Source organism: Toxotes jaculatrix, chromosome 9, assembly GCF_017976425.1.
Source record: "Toxotes jaculatrix isolate fToxJac2 chromosome 9, fToxJac2.pri, whole genome shotgun sequence".
Taxonomy (NCBI): Eukaryota; Metazoa; Chordata; class Actinopteri; family Toxotidae; genus Toxotes; species Toxotes jaculatrix.
In genome coordinates, this window is record NC_054402.1 from 12,096,144 (window position 1) to 12,117,486 (window position 21,343).

The 21,343-nt window shown below is 42.7% G+C and overlaps 1 protein-coding gene across 2 annotated transcripts in view; it reads right to left on the minus strand.

Moving 5' to 3' along the window:
- sik2b (salt-inducible kinase 2b) overlaps positions 1-21,343 on the minus strand; it is a 46,247-nt gene that overhangs the window by 4,619 nt on the left and 20,285 nt on the right. The window contains exons 4-14 of one of the 2 annotated variants that reach the window (XM_041047045.1): positions 19,325-19,486; positions 12,501-12,625; positions 11,939-12,062; positions 8,422-8,648; positions 7,657-7,809; positions 7,031-7,189; positions 5,053-5,284; positions 4,643-4,936; positions 1,563-1,720; positions 608-721; positions 277-365 (exon numbers count right to left, since the gene is read on the minus strand). In XM_041047045.1, the coding sequence (XP_040902979.1) occupies positions 277-365; positions 608-721; positions 1,563-1,720; positions 4,643-4,936; positions 5,053-5,284; positions 7,031-7,189; positions 7,657-7,809; positions 8,422-8,648; positions 11,939-12,062; positions 12,501-12,625; positions 19,325-19,486 (1,837 nt within the window). Of the gene's footprint in view, positions 1-276; positions 369-607; positions 722-1,562; positions 1,721-4,642; positions 4,937-5,052; positions 5,285-7,030; positions 7,190-7,656; positions 7,810-8,421; positions 8,649-11,938; positions 12,063-12,500; positions 12,626-19,324; positions 19,487-21,343 lie in introns of both variants that reach the window. The other variant, XM_041047044.1, reaches the window with a different exon arrangement.

Below are 21,343 nucleotides of genomic sequence, written 5' to 3' on the forward strand. Positions count from 1 at the left end.
AGAACAAGCACTCATGGGCAAAACTTAGAATAAAAATGGAAATGGGAAACTGAAATATAAATGCTACCACAGACACCTTTTGTGTCAACTAAAATTGATGTCAGTGGGACGTATGTGTCACTTGCTAAAGACAAAGTTAGGGAAAAATAAAAATAACCCCACTTCTGATAGGACATTAGCAAAATGAACACAAAATCCGAGTCTACAGCAGTGAAAATGGCATGCATAAATAAATTTTAAAAAATGTGTGGAGCAAACATTGACAAGATGATTTACCTGTGTTCCTGCAGCTGTTGCTCTAAACTTCGAGGAGTCTCCTTACAGAAAAGTTGGCAGCTAGCAGGACTGTTAGCCAAGACGTTGGCCTTCTGGGCAGAAGAGAGATTGGGACTGATGACTGCATTCACGGGAAACTGGCTATAAAGTGTGCCATTACTGATGCAACATGGCAGAACTGATTGCCCTTAAATTTCCAAATGATATCACTGAATGTTATGCAAATCAGCCATTTGGCTTGATAAAACAGGTCTGTATCAGGCATAAACTTGCATAAACCAGTTGATCATTGACGTATGTGTGACTGAGTGTAGTTGGTGTTAGACTGTACCTGTAATCTATGAGTGAGGTATTGTGTCTCCAAACTCTGTCTGCGGGACAGGAGAGGCGGCTGCGGCCCACCTTGGTATAAAGCTAGGCCCTCCTGCTGCTTGGACGCCTCACCCTTCGATCAAAAACATAAAGCATTAGAACAAGGCATGTGCATGCCCATGAAGCTGTACACGCATGCTCAAGGGCACACGAATGCCAGATCCCCTCTCCTGTCGGTTAACAAAGCTGTGTCAGGGTCTGGGTGCTTCATCGTGTGGTCTAACTGGATTATCTGTGCTGTCTCCTGCCCAAATGCCTATGTGGTGACTGATCAGCCAGATGCTTTTCTCTAAATGGCATGTACCACAGGGATTACACATTAGTTAAATGAAATGAAAGCAAATTAAATGGATGATGGGGACAGAACATCATAACCAACAAAGAGCTGCGTTATTGGATTATAAGAGATGGACAAGAGGAAAACAACTAGATCTTGTCGGTTTCTATGATCGATTTTGTGTGTGCGTTTTTTTTTCCTTAGGAAAGCCTACGGATTTTCCCTCAAATGGCTCCCGTTGCAGTGTGTGCATCATTTTGTGTATATGTGTGCCCGTCTTTGTGTGTAACTGCAGCTTTGCCTATTGAGTGCCAGTCACTACTATGGGTAAGTCTGACTGACTTCAACAATGGCTGCATTCACTTTGGCCTAGGCTCCAGGCTCCAGGCCCCAGGGGGACGGGAGACAGTAAACAAGCCACAGTTGGCTGCCTCTCCTGGGGTTACACAACAGCCTGGGTGCCTGTATTATTTTTTTTTCTGGGCAAGATGGGGTGAGGATAGTAGAGGGGCTGATTCTGAGAACTGGTTTGGGATCTTGAATGTGTTTGAGTGAAGGATGTGTGTGTATGTATGTGTGTATGTGTGTGTGTGTGCTTGTGTGTGTATTTTGGGGGTGATTATGCAGTAGGACTAACCTCCAGGAGGTTGTGCAAGTGGTGCTGTGGTCCCAGGGGGCCCATGACGGCTCCTTCCCCAGAGCCCATCTGCTCTACCAGCATCTGCACTTTGTTCAGCTCCAAGATGCCTTTGGTCCTCGCCAAGTTCTGAAGATGCTGACGAAACGCAACCAGACCTGAGAGCACAAAACAAATCCCAACAAAACAGAGTCACTATGGATTTTTGCAGCTGATCAACAGAATCTTGTTCCTCTTCATAACAGGATGTCAAGGTCTTTGTCCTGTCAGGTTTACTCACTGAATTGAGTCAGGTTTACTCACTGACGTTAGCAAACTGGTTGACCAGTTAGCACTTTTCATCGCCCATTCTGGATGTACGTCATGAGCCACTGTGGGTGTGTTTGTATGTGCACATGTGACAGTCTGTGTGTGTATGTGTGTGACAGCAAGTAGCTCTGGTAAGACCCATCCAGTGGTGATGAGCTGTAGCTGTGAACGATAGGACCTGACTCACTGCGATGGTGGGAGTTATTTAAAACCAGAGTCAGCAGTCTGACGCAAAAGAATCCACCGCATCAACATTCTCCAAAGAGGATTATGAAAAATAAATAAATAAATAACTGCAAATACCAACTGGGAACAGTACAGGCTGTCAATGTAGAGCTAGAGAAGTAATGCACATTTTCGAGCCATAATTATAGTTTCTACTTGGCTAAAGCACAGGTGATTTACAACCAGCAGTAGCTGTAAAGGGAAAAAATGGAGCACGAGATAGAGCTTGTTTAACATTCCCTCTTATATTTTAGCTCCTCTTTCTCTCTGATGTGGAGTGCAGACAAATCAGGCCTGCCACAGACTGAAACTTTGAAAAGAGAAAGAAAAGCGAGACAGAACAAGCAGTGCAGAGGGAGAAGGAGAGTGAGTGAAAAAGAGAGGGATAGAGAGAAAGAGAGATAGAAGGGGGAAGGGGGAGAGAGAGAGAGAAAAAGCAGGATATGTGGGCTGAAACCTTCAAATATCTGTCTGTGATTCATAATGTGAATCATCGCCGTCGTAGTCGTCACTGGAGAAGATGAGAGAAGGGAAGAGAAAGAAAAAAGTGTGTAAAATGGAGTGTGTGAAAGAGAGGAGGGGGAGCAAATGAGAGGGTGGGAATGAGGCACCTTTATATGGAAGGCTGTATGTATGTGTATGTGTACGTGTGTGTGTGTGTGTGTGTGTGTGTGTGTGTGTGTGTGGAAGGGTGTGAGGGAGCAGCTGCAGCAGGGGTGTTGTGTCTGTGTCATGAGAATCAGAACTCTTTCTCTTGACTGGTGCTATGTGGACCCTGGAGCCTCAGACATATGCAGCATGACACTTTATACATCAGACTCTCTGCAGCTCATAGAGACTGGGCTTAAGGAGATGTGTTGGATCTGGCGTTTTATTGACACTTATATACGACTGATCTGTGACCTCAAAGCCTTTCTCTCAGCCTGTCTTGTCTACTTCCACTTCTGACAGTGATTTTCTGTATGTCAAAGGAGTCTTTCAGCAATCTCTCAAGTGCGTGTCTGAACTTGCTGCATTCAGTTGTGTAGAAACAGCAATACATTGTACAGCAGTGATAACAGATATCAAAATGTTTGCTGACTGCATTGCATTATGGTAGGGATGGGGCCAATCCGATCCAGTATCGGGTTCCAATACCGACATAATTCACGGATCCAACCTGCGGAGATTTCCGATCCATGAACCATTTCTGTGCTTTAATGTTGTCTGCTGAAATGACTCCACAACAGAACAGAGGCGTGTCTCAATGTGACGCGGCCGCCCTTCAGGAAATCAGTTCCACAGTTTGCAGCCAGCTAGCAGGTGAGCATTGAGCAGCACCGTGGCTAACCAACTTTTCAGCACAACATGTCCGCTGTGTGGAAATATTTTGCACTAGAAACACCCCAAAGCAAGACAGCAACGTGCAATGTTTGCAAACCTCGTCGTGACCTACAAGTGGTAATAAGTAGCGATTAGTTCGATGCTAACATAATATGGAGAATCCCATAGACAGGCTAGCGCATTATGTTGTATTATGTTGGTATCGGAACCCGATACCGAATCGGATCGGCCCCATCCCTAAAAATAGATGGAGGAAGAGATTAGCCACATAAAAATGATAACTTATTTAAATTAATATAGACTGATTTATTAATGACTTAATTTCAATTTACTGGTAGAAAATCAACTAATACCTAATGTTCATGATGCCTGAGACTTTTTATACTTTAAATTCACTTAAATTATAGATATACATGCTCCCTTGAAAACTACCAAGGTTAAGGCAAGGCAGAACTGATCATATAAGTATTTCCAGGTAGAGAAATAATACATGGGCCACATTTCGAATGTCCAAGGATCCTGCCGACTGGGAAAAGTACAGACCGCTGAGAAATAAGAGCAAAACTATGTCCAGAAATGTCAAATCCAGTTATTTTAAAGAATATTTTGCTCATGATTTTAGAAGCAGTAATGACAGCATTTACTACAGGTCTGATAGTGTTGACTGAAACTCCACAAAAAAACAGGACTGAAGCTCCTGGACAAACAAAATTCACTGTCCCAGCAATACCACTTTTCATTTACAACCTGCAACCACATACAAAAAACAGTGTATAAACAACATTGCTGCCTGCAGCAAGAAAGAGAGACTATTTAAGAATTTTGTCAATCCAATTTTTCATTTTTTTTTACTTTTTAATGCCTATTTTTTTAGGATACTAAATTCTTTTCTAAAGACGTTTCAAGACCTGCAGAACTTAAAGCATCCTTCCATTTCTTCTTTGCTGCTTCCTATCATCTCATCCATTAAACTGCACAGAAAATTCAATGTTACATAACACAAGCATTGAGACCTTTTAGTAAGTTAGCAGAATGACCTTGTGCATATTAAGGTCGACCCTCAAATGAAGTTCCTGGGTTTACTGAGGAAGATACTTAACCCATTATGAAGTCAGTGTAGTCTATGTTCGTACATAGAAGTGGGTAATTTGAGAGAGGATCCAAAGAGAAGAATGAATGCATGTGGAATAAAGAAAATACTAAGTAACACTGGTGGTTCTGACCTTGGGTGAGGGAGGTGTCAGAGGCACGGCGTCCTTCTCTGAAGCTGATAGGGGAGCGATTGTGTGTCTCCCTGTGCTGGGAAGTCAGGGCAGCCATTGCTGGGTTGGCGGGCCGAGCGCTCAAGAAAGGCGTAGGAGTAACACCGGGGGCCGAGCTGTTAGCTGGTACCACTTCACTGAGAGAGGGGGGATCCTCCAGCAGACCAAGGTCACTGTGCATGGAGCCCATGTCATAGCCGATATCTGAGTCCATGCTACCCGTGGAGGGGTTGTGGCCAAGAGTGAATAATTTACCTAAGGGATAAAAGTTTTTATACATTTTCGAGAAAGTGATCCAACAAACAGCTTAATTTTGGCACTGGATACACGTGACAGACTCTAAAGGTGTGTTTGATCAGGTGACGTCATACCTTGGTTGGAAGGCCCTGGCTGGTTGGAGACTTCAGAGAGGGTGTGTCGCCGCTGGCCAAACCGAGCCGTCTGATAGGCTGAGAGCAGGTGGGGCGGATCATCCTCTGTGTCGGGCTCCTCAGTCTCAATGCCCTCATCGATCGACGTCTCCATCATGTTGCTAGGCGACGAGGTCGAGGACTTGCGGAGGACAGTGGGGGGAGGCAGGGGGTCCAGTAGGCAGCCATTCACCTAGATTGGGGGTGGGGGTGGAGATAAAAGGGGACAGAAAGAGAGAACAATAACTTTACATTCAGTATCGACTGCGCCAGGAAGAAAACAGCTGCACACCCAAGAAAGCAGAACGCATTCACATTGAGACAATCAAAAACAAAGGCTGTTGGTCAGAGACACACACACACACACATATAAAATCCATCATTTTCCCACAAGACCACTTGGATGTAAGACCACCATACTGAGAATGAGGGCTCCATTAGTTACTCTCCTCCCTCTGTTTTCCCTCCAGTCACCACAGTTGGTCTGTGTGTTTGTTACAGCATGTGTTGGCGTAGAGGTGGAGGGTGGGGATTGAGGAATGCAGGGCCAGGAAGTGAGCTTTGACTGAAAGTGCTGTGTGACTGACACACACACACACACACACACACACACACACACACATTCACACACAGAAAGATCATCTGCATGAGTTGCTGCAGTAACCGGAAAGCCTAGTGTTGGTCTAGAAAAGAGCAACTTTGCCCAGTTCCCCATCTGCTTTCTGTAGTGTGCTGGGATAGGAATGCTGTTACTCAACACACACACACACACACACACACACACACACACACACACACACACACACACACACACACACACACACACACACACACACACACACACACACACACACACACACACAGTGAGGATAGGAAGGGGAAAACAATATTGAGAAATAGGTGATGAAAAGGGGTGGGGTCATAAGGGAAGAGAGAAGTTAAGGGATGAAGAAGAGGAGAGGGACAAGAATCTGAATATAAAATTAAAAAAAAGAAAAAGAACAGGAGAAGGAAAACAAAAGCCAAAGGCTAGAAAAGAAAAGATGAGCTGTTGGCTGATGGGTAGGAAGTCACGGTGGCGAGATCGCTGGAGCAGTGCAGCGGCTTCCTGTCCATGTGTGTTCACTCAGCTCCACATTAGGTCACATCATCATCACAGGACCACTTACATAACCATGCTCCATTCATGCAGATAACACGCACTCTGTCTCTGCTCTGTTCTCCTTGCTCCAGACACATACACACACAAAACAACATACACATCACTCTTCACTGGAGCCAGGACAGGAGGTAGGATAGAGAAGAAATCTTTAAGAATGATACTGGATGTATGTATGTGTGTGTGTGTGCGAGCCTGTGTGTGCAGCCCTGCAGGTGTGTGAGGCCGTCAACTCAGACCACTGGTGTCTGTGTTCTATAATAGCTCAACACAGGCCTGGAGGAAAAGGTCGCTGGTTGGCACAGAAAAAGAGAGAGAACACAGTATGTGTATGTGTGTGTGTGTGTGTCTGTCTAGGAGCAGTGCAGGACAGGAAGCTGTCCTGTCTGATGTGAGTACTGGCTGAGTGCTTACATAAGAGAACAAGCTAGCTGCACTCTGGCAGGTTGACGGAGCAAGCCAAATGCTCAAAACCTCAAAGGAGTCTGGCGAGTATACACACACACACGCGCACACACACACACACACACACGGGTGAGCACAAGCATTTCAAATTCACAGTGAGTGGGTATGCTTATCAAAGTGAATCACTGTCAAGCTTATTGGGATAATTTTTCAGGACATACTTGTGCAAGCTGATAATGACCGTAATAACTACAACTTCCATAACCGCAGGGCCAGATGTGAGTGAGGTGTCATGAAGGCAGAGGACGAACACACAAACCAAAAGACATCCTTGTCACCGAAGCCTCAGCCTGTTTTTACTGGTATTGGACCTACTTTGGGTGTGCTGATGTCCTCCACCATGAAATTCTGCTCCAAGGAACATGCAGTCTGGGGGAAGGTGAAAGCATCAGAGGAGGTTTGGGGCACAGCGGGGGAGCGCAACAGACGAATGCCCTGTGGGAGCAAACCCACTTGGGCTGAACCACTGGTCGACTGCAGAGAGGAAGAAAAACAGAAACCATGAGAGTCTTTGACGTTACATCAAAAAACTTTCTTCAATTCACGGCCAATACTTAACAACATCTTTGATAATAACACAATTGCGACAAAATTGAGCGGCAGTGAATTTGACTTTATAATCCAAACAAGAAAAGAAAGCCAGATCCCGGCTGGTGAGGGAAATGAAAGAGAAAGTGTCCAACGTCGGTAAGAAGAGACAGTGGCCAAAGAAAAGAAAATAATGAATTATGTAACTGAGGTAAATGCATTAAGATCAAGGCTGGGCAGAAAAGACTGCAAGAGAGCAGGTGAAGACACAACCTGGCTGGACAAATAAATTAACCGTTTGTTTGTTGGTGGGTGCAGGTGTGAATAACGGAGCTTTGATCAGGGAGGCGTGGATGATAATCTCTGTATACATTATTCAGAACCCCCTCATTGCCTGGACGCCCAGCAGTTACCTTGACAACGGTCTGTTCGGCGATGGTGCTGGGCCGACGCTGGCGGGCGTCGAGCCTCTGCTCGACGGGAAAGCTGCAGCGATGGGCCTTGAGCCGCTCCACCAGCAGGTAGTAGATAGCAGCAAAGTGGTTGTAGCTTTTGTTCTGCAGAGACTGGAGGATGACAGACAACATAAATGGCAGCGTCTGTAATTGAAGTTTTCACTGTAGCACACCTTCTGCTTTGGATGACTTGTCTGTGACAGCTCTTAAGATATGTTGAGATAACTCCTTAATTATCCCTGTGTGAAACTGGGTTATTGCAGCAGTTGAAGAACAGAGTAGATTAAAAATACAATAAATATAATGTATTAAAGAGGGGGCAGCGCATAGAATATAGTCCAGATAAATTACAGACTCTTCATTACACTGATACAGAGCTTGAAAAGAAAAAAGCTGGTTCAGATATGTTCACAGAGTGAATGGATATATTTTACTTTTCCAGTCAGGGCTAAAAAAGAACTTCACACATGATCATTGTTATATTTTTATTGAATGTCATAGAATTAGCAGTAAATGCAAAAATACATCATCAGTACATTCATGCATATCACATACCTGTGTACATATACAGATTCACTGTATAGTTATTGTCAGTATTTATCATTAAAGTTCAATGAAGCACCAGACCATACCATACCATACATACAAAGGACAATACATAGTACATACTAGACTTGCACTAATGTGTTTTCTGCCTGTGCAGAGTGATGCATAAATCCTCACCTCTATAGTCTTGTGCTGGTCGATGCCAAGGCTGTGCATCAGGCGAAGGACCTGTTCGCTGTACTCCCCAACACCCGCCTCGCCCTCAGCAGACAGGGGCTGCTGGTACAGGACAGGCCTCTGCACTGGGACATCCAGAGCCATCCACTTGTGCTCCTTGATCTGGGCCACAGACAGGCGCTTTGACGGGTCGAGGACCAACATCCTGCGGATTAGGTGCTCACAGTCTGCGAGGGATGGATAGAACAATAACAGACGATGTGACTACATTTTTACAGCCTCTCATATTTTACATCACCATTTTTAAGAAGGAAGAGGTTGTTTATGTTTGATAACGCTGATTGCTTCTTGTATAAGCTACGATGAAGCGAATTAAACCACAAAGAGTCATGTCCTCGTCAAAGTGGCCCAGATGAAGTGGGGCAGAAATAACACTTAGCAGCTTAAAATCTGCTAAATTCTTTTCTTAGTATCTTCTGCCATCACTTTCTGCACAGCATGTGTACACTCTTTCCTACCTTCCTCCCCTCCTAATGAGAGCTCCTCACCTCTAGTTAGTGGCTAGATGAGTTTGACGTCAGACGCAGCTGGGTTCTTAACAGGATTACAGTTCCCCTGGCTGTGCCGCTTTGGCCTGCCTGCACCCCTACTGCATTCCTGCCCGCCAAACGGCATCCTTACCCATATACCCTGCTGCTATGGTCTTAAAGTAAAACACATGTGTTCTCAACAAATAGGCCCGGCAGTTGGTCATTATTTTCTTGATAATGTCTAATAATGTCTTTACCGGAATACGTTCCTGAAATTAATGATCTGTACCTTGAATTTTCTGACGGAAAATTCAGCTTAGTTATTTAAAAAAAAATTCTCAGAACAGAACATGATTCATGTGCTGTGGTTAAGTGATTAAAGTTGTTCTCTTTTTGAAGCAGAGTTTAAAATCAAATTATCATATTGTCTTTCTTCCAATTTGAACACTAAAGAGGCAGAGCAAATAAACTAGATACCCAGATATAAATGACACTGATTCACTGATCAGTCGTTTTCAGTAAATATGATTAAACCTTAAGAAAGTTTAGAGTTTTCATTTTCTACACACATTAGCAACTTTCTGCAGGTCACCTTCTCCCCTGCTCTACCAGTTCTGCTCTACAGATATCCTGTGTTCGGTCACAGCATTAGGAGAGAGCCCAAGGACCTGGCTGCCAACATTAACTCCCTGCTGCACATTCTTCTCAGTTGCCCTGCTGATCTACTAACGTCTGCTTACATCACATTTTTTCTACCTCGTGCCTGGCAGTTCAGCCAACTCATTTTTTAGCCCCCATTATGAGCACAACTAGTGTGCCCTTCACTGCACTTTTACCCCACACTGTGGCAAGTTCACAGCGTGTGCAGCTGCAACCTGCTTCAAATACAATGCAGTACAATACGCTACAATTTGTTTGACCCAGAAGTTACTCGGGCTTTGCGTTGCTACAGCTGTGTTTACAGCAACAGTTGAAGCTGAGTACATTTTTCAAAGCTACTAACCACCAGGGAAGGTTGGACTATGTAAAGGGGCCGGCACTGCATAACCGGCTAGCTGGCCAGCCGGCCGGCTGGCTGATTGATTGGCACTCTGTTCTCAGCCAGTACATTACACCACCATGACTCAACCACAGAACCATCCCAGTTAACTCTTGCAATGTCCCAGTGGTGTAGAGTTGCACCAAGTCCCCCAGTGAAGGAGAACAGCACTCTATTGCGAGAAGTTGGAAAGCAGAGAGCCGGTACTGATACTGACTTTATGTTATCTATTTCATTGATATTATCAGATACAGGAACTTAAAGATAACAGACCATAACCAATATAAAAACTGTATGAAAACGAACCATCATGCATGATTATGAACATAAGATTAAGTAACAGAAACTGAAATTCAAAGCCTTCAAACGTCATCAGATTTCACTTGAATTTCAAAAACACCCGGTTTTGCTCCAGTGTGGGAGGTGAATGGCTAGCTGTATTGGTGCAATGCAAGACAGAGGAGAAAAAGGCCACAAGCAACAACACAAGCTGCTGAGCTTTACAAGACAAACTGTATTTTTATTTTCAAATGGGAATCAGTTAAAGCTGAATCAATTTGCAAATAAACTGATTTGCTAATGGAGAGAAAACTATTTTGCAGATCAGTTAATCATTTAGTCATTTTATACAGTAAAAATTACAAACATGCTGCTTTTCTCTGTTTTATATCATTGTTACTTGGTTATCTTTGGGATATGGGTCTGACAGTCACCCTTACTTGAGAAACACATAAAGGATACAAACTGAGACATTTGTTTGTTTCTTGTTGAGGATAACATGAATGACTCTAGGTTATTCTGTACTACTATATACCAGGTCTGTCCAATATGCAGGGACAGCAAGAGAGATATTAGACAACATCTACTGTAGTTATTAAGCCAGTAAGTTGGGAGTAGACCACAAAATTCACAGTGCTGAGTTGTTCTAGTTTTACTGAGTTTACTGTGCAGTGCTAGGTTGTGCTGTGTACCACTGAGCCAGCGAGGAACAAGAGTAGATGAGATGGACTGTTTCTGGATGAAGAAATCGGCACACTCTGTTCTCCTTGTTCAGGGAACAGGGGCTGGACTGGGGGTGGGGAGGTGGGTTTGAGTGTCAGGCCGGCCAAGGAGCTGACATTACACTCCTACATTCCCCTTACGTCTTAATTGTTTCAAGGTCCTGAACAGGGGAAAAAAAAAAAAAAAAAGAAAAAGAAAGAAGAGAAATCTGGTTGACTCTCACCACACCCCCTGTGGAGAAAGTGCTACAGACTTGCAGATGGGATACAGAGAAACAAGACAAGAAGAACAGACAGGGCCACAGACGGACAGGAAGGTGTCTCACAGACAGAGAAGATGAGTCAGACAGACAGACAGACAGACAGACAGACAGAGTCTCTTCAGAGAGACAGACAGGCAAGCTGCTGGGAAGGCTTCACTGGCTCTTCCCCAGGTTACATAAACAGCTCCAGCTCTGGACTTAATCTGCTGCCAGCTAGCTAGCACAGCCGCTAACAGCAGGACTGCTTTGAGACAGTTAGCCAACCTGACTCACTCTGCAGCATGCATGCATGCACATACACACTGACACATTATAGAGGACAATGACAGAGTGTCTCTTACTGTATCCACTTCAAATGAGCGTAACACTCTATCGTTAATAAAATTCCCCCCTGACTGGTTCCAGCCACAAGGGAGTGCCAGTGAACATTCACCAGTGTGGTGATTCAAATAGAAAAGTGTGATCTATTCATCTGAGCGGCAGTGTCCCTCACAGGAATTATCATACCATTTTGCCTCAATTTGACTACATACCGTAACAAAAAAGACTGGAAGGTGTCTCACAAATGCACTGTATGTGTGTACGTTTACAAGAATGTGAGGTACTGTGGAGTGGGAGTTGGCACAGTCTCTTATCTTATGTTGTGTCCAATATCCCAGAAAGAATGAGCTTGTTTCCTCTTACCTTCAGTCATGAAGTAGGGGATGCGAAACCTTCCTTCTAGGACTCTCTGTCTTAGCACAGGCAAAGTGGGCCCGTCGAAGGGCAGCGCCCCACACACCAGCACATACAGCACCACCCCCATACTCTGTGAACATGAAAGGATGCACACACACACAGATCAAGGTTAGGGCAGGAGCTAGGAACAATCCAGATGTAAATCAGGCTATGGTTATTATATTTACAGACTTACATAATGTGCACATAAAAATGCACTGTCCTTCACACAAACACAAAAAATGCGGTAAATGATTGCAACGTATAGCAGGCAATAAAGTGTGGTTGGGAAATTCCACTCCACATCCCCATATGACAGGAACAAAATCTGCTGACTTCTTATTAAATATATATAGATACGTATAATTTTATCAGCTGATGTCATGTGACTTAGTAAGGTAAATGTTGCACAAAAATGATCTCAAGGAAAGAGATGGATGGGGTCTGACATAAATTCAATGCATTTATCACTGGAAATATTAAATATAATGTAGTACAGCTGGCTTCTTTATGCAACCAGTCATCTTACCCAGATGTCAAGCTGCGGCCCCTCATATTGTTGTCCTTCAAAAACCTCTGGAGCAGCATAAGGTGGGCTGCCGCACCATGTGGCCAGAGGCTCCCCGGGCTGGAAGAAGTTCCCGAATCCAAAATCTAAACAAGACAAAACACCAGGGATAAGTGGGTTAGTGGGAGGAAGGGTAAAGATAATTTCAAAAATTTCAAAGTTTGTTGAAACTGTAAAGGCCTTTCAAAAATCTGACCACATGGTGTTTACAGCAGCTTCTGCAAAAAGCCAACCTCTAACTGTAATCATGTCTTGTTACTGTAAAAAAAAAAAAGGGAAGAGGTTACAGCTACAGTATAGATGCAGTGATTTGCATGCTGAAGTGGTCAAACTCAGAAAAACATGCAGAACAAAGGACAGTAATCTCTTCTGATTGAGAGTTTTTAAGTGTCTCCATGGGGTCTGTTGGTTTCACATAACGTAATATGTAACCCACATATTTTTACATTGAGGAAATGGGCTTTTGTATGAGGTAACCTCCCCTGGAGACTGACATGAGGTCTTCAGTGGTGTGCTCTGATTGGTTGCCTGTAGAGAGGCTAAAACTCTGATTTCGAATCTTCAGAGGAGTAAGACTGAGGACTCCAACTTACACTTGCAAAAATACACACAAACGCAAAACGCTGAGAAACTCACGTCTGCCTTTCATTAAAATCTGACTAAAAGCTGCAGTAATATCTGCCAAATCACACTCAGTCAACTTGCGTGCCTGCAATCACTCAGCCAACCCCTTTTTTCTATTAGTTCGTATCATTCTCCCTCCTTCTCATCCCACCTACCTCTTTCCCAAACCTTCTCCAATGAATGATCCTTTGTCTGCTCTCTTCCTTTGGTTTTACAAGAGTTGCTACTAGAGCTGAAATGATTAATCCATTAAAGGGGTAATGTGTAAGAATTGATCAACTGTTGAATTCATACTCTAAACAAATAGGGGGCTGCTTCTTAACAGGAAGTTGGGGTGTTCACCCCTATCGTAAGAAGCACTCACAACCAAGTTTCAACTCTCACCCTCACATTGAGATTGGATAAATCTAACCTCTACTAAAGTTAACCTGCTAATCATGGATAACTATTGCTGCAAAACAATACACTGACATCTTTCATCTAACATCAAAACAGTTATTTTTTCACATTGTAGAATGTTATAAACTAAAATAATTATAATAATAACAAATATTACATATTGTCCCTTTAATGAATTAACAGAAAATTATTTAATGAGCATTCGGATAACAGACTAATAATCTGAATTTATCAAGAAAAATATTTAACATCTGCTGCTTGTTGCTTCTCAGATATGAACATTTGATGGTTTTTTCTACTCCTCATGACAGTAAATGGAATCTTTCAACTTGTAACGGTCACTTGTGGTTATTTCTGAAAGTTTTGCAGCTTAAGTAATAACTGATTTAAAAACAAATACATTAAAACAAATGACAAATAACAGCTAAGGAAGATAATTCCATGCTCATTTTGTTCGTTATCAGTTGGACCCTGTGATGGTGTCATGGGACCTGACAGCTACAGGAAAAGACAATCAGGCTCACTTAACCCTCCACCCCCACCCTCTTTCCATAATTCAAAACAGTTACATAAACAGAAAAATGTATTGCAAAACAAATAAATAACACTGATAAAAAAAAATCTCGCTTACATAATGGGGCTGGAGGTGATGTGGGTTCTCTCTCTCTCACACACACACACACACACACACACACACACACACACACACACACACACACACACACACACACACACACACACACACACACACACACACACACACACACACACAGAGTGAGCCGTGTGAGAGCACGAGAGACTGAATGTGTAACTGGTTCCTTTTCCTTTGCGCCATTCTGGATCATGATCCTTTACAATTAACAGGAAACAGTTTACAAATCCAATGTCATATTCAGACTGACAAGCACACACACACACTCACAGCTAGCAACCACACATCTCACATTGTGTAGAACTGCATTCAATTTTATAATTGATTATGTCTATAAAATGTAAGGAAGCAGAGAAAACAATTTCTTACTGCGCAACATAACAGTCCAATCCCCAAAGATGTTAAGTTTACAAAGATACAAAGCAGGAAAACACCAAATCCTAATATTTGAAGAAAAGGCTGGAAGCGACAAATAGTTATTAGTGATCATTTACTTAAACTATAATTTAATTACCAAAATGTTTTACTATTTCCTGTCTGTTGACTAATTGTTTCATTGACTCATTGTTTTGGCTCAACGGTTTCGGGTGTGTGGGTGTCTGGAGACCTAATGGTTAAGAGGTTTACCTTATAAAGTGACTGCAATAATAGTTTCTGGAGGGGGGCCTTTGTAGCATGACATTACAGCTCTCTCTCTGCCCTATACCATCCATTATCGTGTAAAGGCAAAGTGCTCAAAAATGGGCATGTGGAAGATAACAAGGTTGAAAAATCTAGACTGCAAGCTGCGTTTTGACTGTACAAAGAAGAAAAAGCGCAGAAAGCTCCAGTTCACTGGAAAATGTGTGCAGGAATCAGGGTGGACAGATTAGAGCGGTACAAACTCCAAGTGAAGAGGAAAGAGCAGGTTTGACACTGTATGTGGGTGCATGTATTCAATCCATTTAATTACTGCAGTGCAGGTAGCAGCAGGTGTGGCTGAAATAAATTGGAGGGTAAAGCAGTGCGCCACAGTGGGGTTTATTACAAGTATGTTTACTGTCTGATGCTGCTGTGAAGGTGAGATGTGAGATGCAGGCAGAGCGGAGAAGTGCAGTTGGTTTACCGTCAGAAGCTGTGACCCATTTCATGGAGCAGAATACTGAGCAGACTGGTTGACGTCAAATTCTCCAGCACGCTGCAGGCTACTAACAGCGCTCACACCTCAACAGGAAAGGCGGGGTGGGGAACGAGTGTGTGTGTCGCGCACAACAGTATTAGCATAATATCAGCCTAAACATGTCACACTGGAATACACTCCAGCTAACGGCTTATGAAAATGTGTGTGTGTCAATATGACGAGCGTATGAGTGAAGAGAACAGCATCCAGCAGTCAAAAATGAGTGGGTTCTACTAACCAGTTATGAGCATTGATACAGTTATGGCTGCAGCTGAGGATGAAATGCACTGGATTCACTCTTCCTTTCTCTTCTCATGCCTTCTCATGCCTTCTCATCTCTTCTCTCACACTTGTTATCATCTAAAAGCTTCTTCTCTCTCCTTGTCCTTCTCCTTTTGTGCTGCGGGTTCCCTTAACCTCAACCCCTTTCACTTGTATGAAAAAAGGACGAGATGAGACTTTGTGAAGAACGAAATAATAAATACCTTTTCTAACAAATGAAAAGTTGAATTCAGAAGCAATAAAACACAAATGGGTATGACCAGTAACTCATGCTAGCAAATTTTAGAAAGAAATGCTCTTCTAGCAGGTCTCCATTCATGCACAGTGAAAGCCTTACAGATCGGAGATAGGATAGATAGATAGACAGAACTGTTTATTGGTTTTAAAGTACTGAGAAACAATATTTCCATTCCACCACAAGTGATAGATCCAATATGTTGGAGACAGTTGATGTCATCCGCCTCTGAGCACCAATCAGGATTTATCAACATCTGAATTCATGTTTTATGCATAATTAATCATGAACATTTAATGTCACAGATTAATAGATTTAGAACCAAACTTTTTAGGGGCTTTATCATGTGATGTGATCAAAAGCTCCTGAACAGCTATTAAATCGGCCTTGAGGTGAACTGCTTTTTCCAAGGTCGAGAATGGACTTTGAAGCTCAGGGGGAATGCTTGATTAAGGGTAATTACATAAAGTGAGTGCCTGACATATCAAGGTCCTTCATCACACTGTTGCCAAAATTATGTAAATCAAACACAGCCAGAAAGAAGTCCTGCTCACTAAAGTGCAACACAGACTACAATGATCAAACATAGTCAGAGATAATAAAGGAACAGAAACTAGGAAAAAGACATTCCAGGAGTCAAGTCTCTAGCTCAACTCTAACTATTATTTCATGGTACACTGGACTTTTGTTGTTACTATAGAATCCAATGTGTCCACAAGTGAAAGTAATTAGAAACTGTTTCACTAACAGGTGCAGTTGATCTGGAAGCTTGTTTGTACTACCTACATTGTTTAATTTTGCAGGACACCTTTCAGGTTTGGTGCATTTCCAATGACAATTCAAATAATAGTTAATGAAGTTGAATATTTGTCTGGGGACATGACACAATGTATGACATATCAGATTTTATTTTGAAAGTGATTCTCCTTGACCATTTTCTTTTTTTTAATCATAAACTAAACAAAGGCTGCCTCCTCACCTCCTCTGATCCAGAAACTCGCTTTTGTTTTTGTTATTTCTCCTCCACTCTTTCCATTCTCTTCAATCTGTCAACCTGAACGTAAAGGGGCTGTTTGAAGTGAAAACATGAAGGGCACCCCCCGCTGCTGCTGTTCCCCTCTCCTCTGCAGCCACCATGAGCATGACCTTTCTTTGACTGACCACTGCCTGGTTAAGCTTCATACAGACTGACCAGTGGTGGCCTTTACAAAGCAGGGAGGCATTGCTGGATTGCAGGAAAAAAACCCAGAGGCACAGGTACTCTGTCTGCACATGAATATTCAGACTAGTGCAATGAGAAACAGAAAAGTAACTGGCAATTTCAATAATCAATCAACTGTTTAATTCATTCGTCAAGTACAAATGACAAATATTCCTGGGTGCCAGATTCATAAATGTGAGGATATACTACTATTATTTGAGATATAACACTGATAAGTGAATATCTTTGGATTTTGGACTGTTGGTTGGCAAGGCTGAATTACCAGCCATGCTGCAGTGGGGCAAAGTTAATAATATAAAAACATTTATAACACTGAAACAAATAAATCAAAAGGTGGCAAACACCACATTAAAATATAATAAAATAGGGAACAATAACAGAAATGTAATTTAAAATAAAATTGAATGAAATTAAAATTTTCAAAAAAAGATTAAGTAAAAGCAAAGATATTGACTATTTAAAAGCACAATGAAATAGTTGAAACTAGCCTTAAGGTCTTTATTCTCTGAGTTAATTAATTTCCGCATAACACACACAAAATACAAGCAAAACAAAAAAAAGGAGGTGGGGGTCAGAGGGCCCTCTAGTGAGCTGATCATTTTGGTTGGACCAAACCAACAAAATAATTTTATGGTACAATTCATCATGTCTCATTGTTAGTTGCAGCCCCATCCAATTTGCATTTAATGTCTCAAAAAAAAAACTGAATTGATAATGAAAAAATAAAGCTTAAATGCAGATTAGTCCAGCATGAAGGCAAACAGAAAAGGAAATCTTTACTTCCCTTGGTTGAATGGATGGCTAATCTAAACTGACATCAATGTGACTAATGCAGCTGGGAAAGCTTCAAATGAGGACTTTCCTTCTCATGTACAGTGCAAATCAGACATGTTTTCTTCATGTACCATTTGCCAAACATGTCAGAGCACATTGTGGGTAAGGAAAGTACAGCATGTATTTTGCTGCTGATGTCCTCCCCAGAGACGTTTTCTCTAATCACAAACCAGGTAATGTTCTGTTCATTGTTTTCCTGCTTCAAATCTAATTTGCTGTGCGGACAATCGGCTGTGAGTCAGACATGTTTGTGAAAATTACTGCTGGGGTAATAACACCTCCAGGTTATCATCTTGGACCCTTCTGAGAAACAGGATGATGCGAGTAATGATGCAGGTGAAACACTGGGTCCTCTATCAGTTATTGTATAGTTCTGTCTAATTTGTGCTTATCTGATTTTACTGCTTAGAACAAATAAAAGCCACTGAACACCGGCCATGACTTGAAGGTTAACTGGGGTGCTCATCTGTCATTTTCCCCCCACGAAGTAACATTTATCAGACCACCAAACAATGATTTTATTTGACTCAAGTCCATGAAGTGAAGTCCTGTGAGGACAAGAGGGCATTTTCCCTGCAGCGCACATGAGTGTGTGAGTGTGAGTGTGAGTGTGTCTGGTATCCATTCACACCTGTATTTTTAGCTGTCCTCATGTGATCAGCTCACCTTAGATGGATTTCTGTATCGGCTCTGAATAAAGCCTGAGATAAACCTTGGCCTCTTTCTCAGTGTTGCCACAGCTGTAGCCCTGCCACCCTGCTATGCACCGCTCCTCATCATTCTTCCTTCATCCTCTCATCTGCTACTCTGTCTCCAAAGTAGCCAATCCATTTTATCACCTCCTCTCCTCCAATTAAACCCAAACTCTTCCCTCCTACTCCCTCCCAGCCTCCCCCTCCTCCACTCTGGGACACAGCGGTAGGGTGACATTCTCACTAGCTAGCTGTAAATGCCAGTTGCTTAATAATCGCACTTTGAAGCTTGTACTACAGGCCTCCAGCTTAGTCTCAAATCTCTGCCTCTGGATCTGTTCCTCTTTTTGTCCTTTACCTTTAATGTTTCCACCAAAAAATTAAAGTGAGGGGTAACTGGGGAGGGATTTTTGATCTCCTCTGATCATCAGTTTTGAAAAGGTGGCACAAGCCGTTGGATTCTTGCAGAGATTCTGTTCTGTTGTGGCAGCCAACAGCTATCTCGCAAGCAACCTCTCAACACCGTGCAAATGGCCTGTGCAGGTAGTTAAGACAATTCTGAGCTACACCGGCACTGAGATCATGGAAGGCAGTGGATCAAAAACTAAATGAATCCATGCAGACGTCCTGTTTTTCACATCCATCAGTGAGCTCATGGGTCCTCGTGCACTATGCCTTTATTTTACCTGCAATCTTGATGTTCATGTGGCCATCCAGCAACAGATTCTCGGCCTTCAAGTCCCTGTGTACGATGTTGCGGTTGTGACAATACTCCACCGCCGACAGGATCTGCCAGAACTTCCTCCTGGCCTCCAACTCACTGAGACGGCCGTGCTTTGCCAGGTAGTCTACAGCCAGACAGAGAGAGAAACACAGAGTGCAGAGACAAGAAGTGTCACGTTAGGAGTATATATGCAGAAAATGTTTTACATGGATTTACATAACATGACTAGACACTTTCAGTATAAGGATCACTTTGTGTAATTTGTGCAGATTTTTTCATTCAATTAGTGGTTGTGTTGAAAGTATAATTTACTTCTGATAAGGTGCAGGCCTTGTGCCAATAGTAGCTTACAACTGCTCTACATTACAGCTCACTTTGTAGAATGATTCAGTGCAAGATGTGCAATGTAATTTTTCTTTGGAAAAACCCTGTTCTAACCCTACGTGTCTGTGTGTACATGTGAGTAGGCAATGGTTGACAGTGGAGAGGGAACTGTGTTGTCATAGCCGAAGGAGGAAAGGGGAGGATGAGATTTCTGAGAACTGGTGTTCCGCTACATAATGTCCACATTAGTACAAGTTCGAAAGGGGTGCACGCTGAGGAGGCTGGTGGAAGGTTTAATGGTGATGCAGTGTTTGTCAGTGTGTGATCGCAGATATACAAACACACTTGACAATCAGTGGGACAAATCAAGAGGCTGATGTAAATATGAACGTGAGTTCTTACCCAATGAGTAATAAAAACATCTGATTTATCTGTTTATCTACTGAGAAGTAAGACGGTCTGAGTTTGTGGTTGTTTAGAAAGACGCCTGAAACCAAAGTCTATGCTGTCTCTGGGGGGGCAAAGTCATAAATTTAACTGTCTTCTTCCTCCAAGCATCCAGATCACTGACCTTTCTCTCATTGTCTGCTTCCACAACGCCCTTATTGTTTTTCTAACCTTTCACATTCAGCGTTCACTAATTTTTTTACAAAGTGAGCCTGACAGACTATTTAACAGGACGCACGATTTTTTGCAGTCCCATGAACTTTGGAAAGTGTGGTGTTTGTTGCTGTCGGCGGGGTTCCTCTTCACACCTCTCTGTCCAGATAGCTTGCTAACTCTTCAATTCACACTCTGTGGCAAACAAGATAGGACACTCTGTTGGCTTTCCTTCCAGCTGGCATGGATACAGACCACCAACCAAACTTGACAACAATGCACAACAACCACAACAAACCCAGCCAACAAAACTTCATATATGAGTAAACAAAGTGTGAAAAATATATGAAATGCAATTATCTGAAGATCCACAAGGTCAGTCCCATAAAAGAGCCTTTCTGTAATCACAAAGCAGACAGGGACTTGCAGCTTAGTTTGCTCGAGATATTAAACACAACTTTTTGCTTAGTCTTTGCATTTGTTAGAAACACCTTATACCTTTTCCTTTTTAAAAAAAACACCAGCAATACTGCTGTGATTTCCCCAGTGTGCACACACATTTGTGTGAAGATAAGATCACTGGCAGAATTTTGAAACTAGGTCTCTGTCAAGATACGCAAAGATGTCACACTAAACCAATTTCACAGCCCATTAACATCAAAAACACTGTGCCATCAACTTAACAGGAGACAAATAGAGCAACGTATGTTCTGCACCCAGCGACATGCATCACGCTGTAAACATCTCATCTTAACAACTCTGTATTGTCTCAGCTCAGGGTTGACCAAAGGGTCAGCTGTGCGTTGGGACAAAGACTGCACAATAAAAATGACTAAAGGCCATAAGTTGCTCTAATAAGCTTCAGGGAGATGATGCAGTTCCATCATCCACAGTGCTGCTGATAAATAGCTAATATCTGACAGAGTGAAAAAACCTGATTAGATAGTAGCTGCCAAATTCCATAGAGGAGGCCATTCGGTGACCAGGGCAGCTTTCATGCAACACTGCTAATCAAAAAACACACTGGTGAGGGGAATGTGTCGAGGAGGTCCAAATA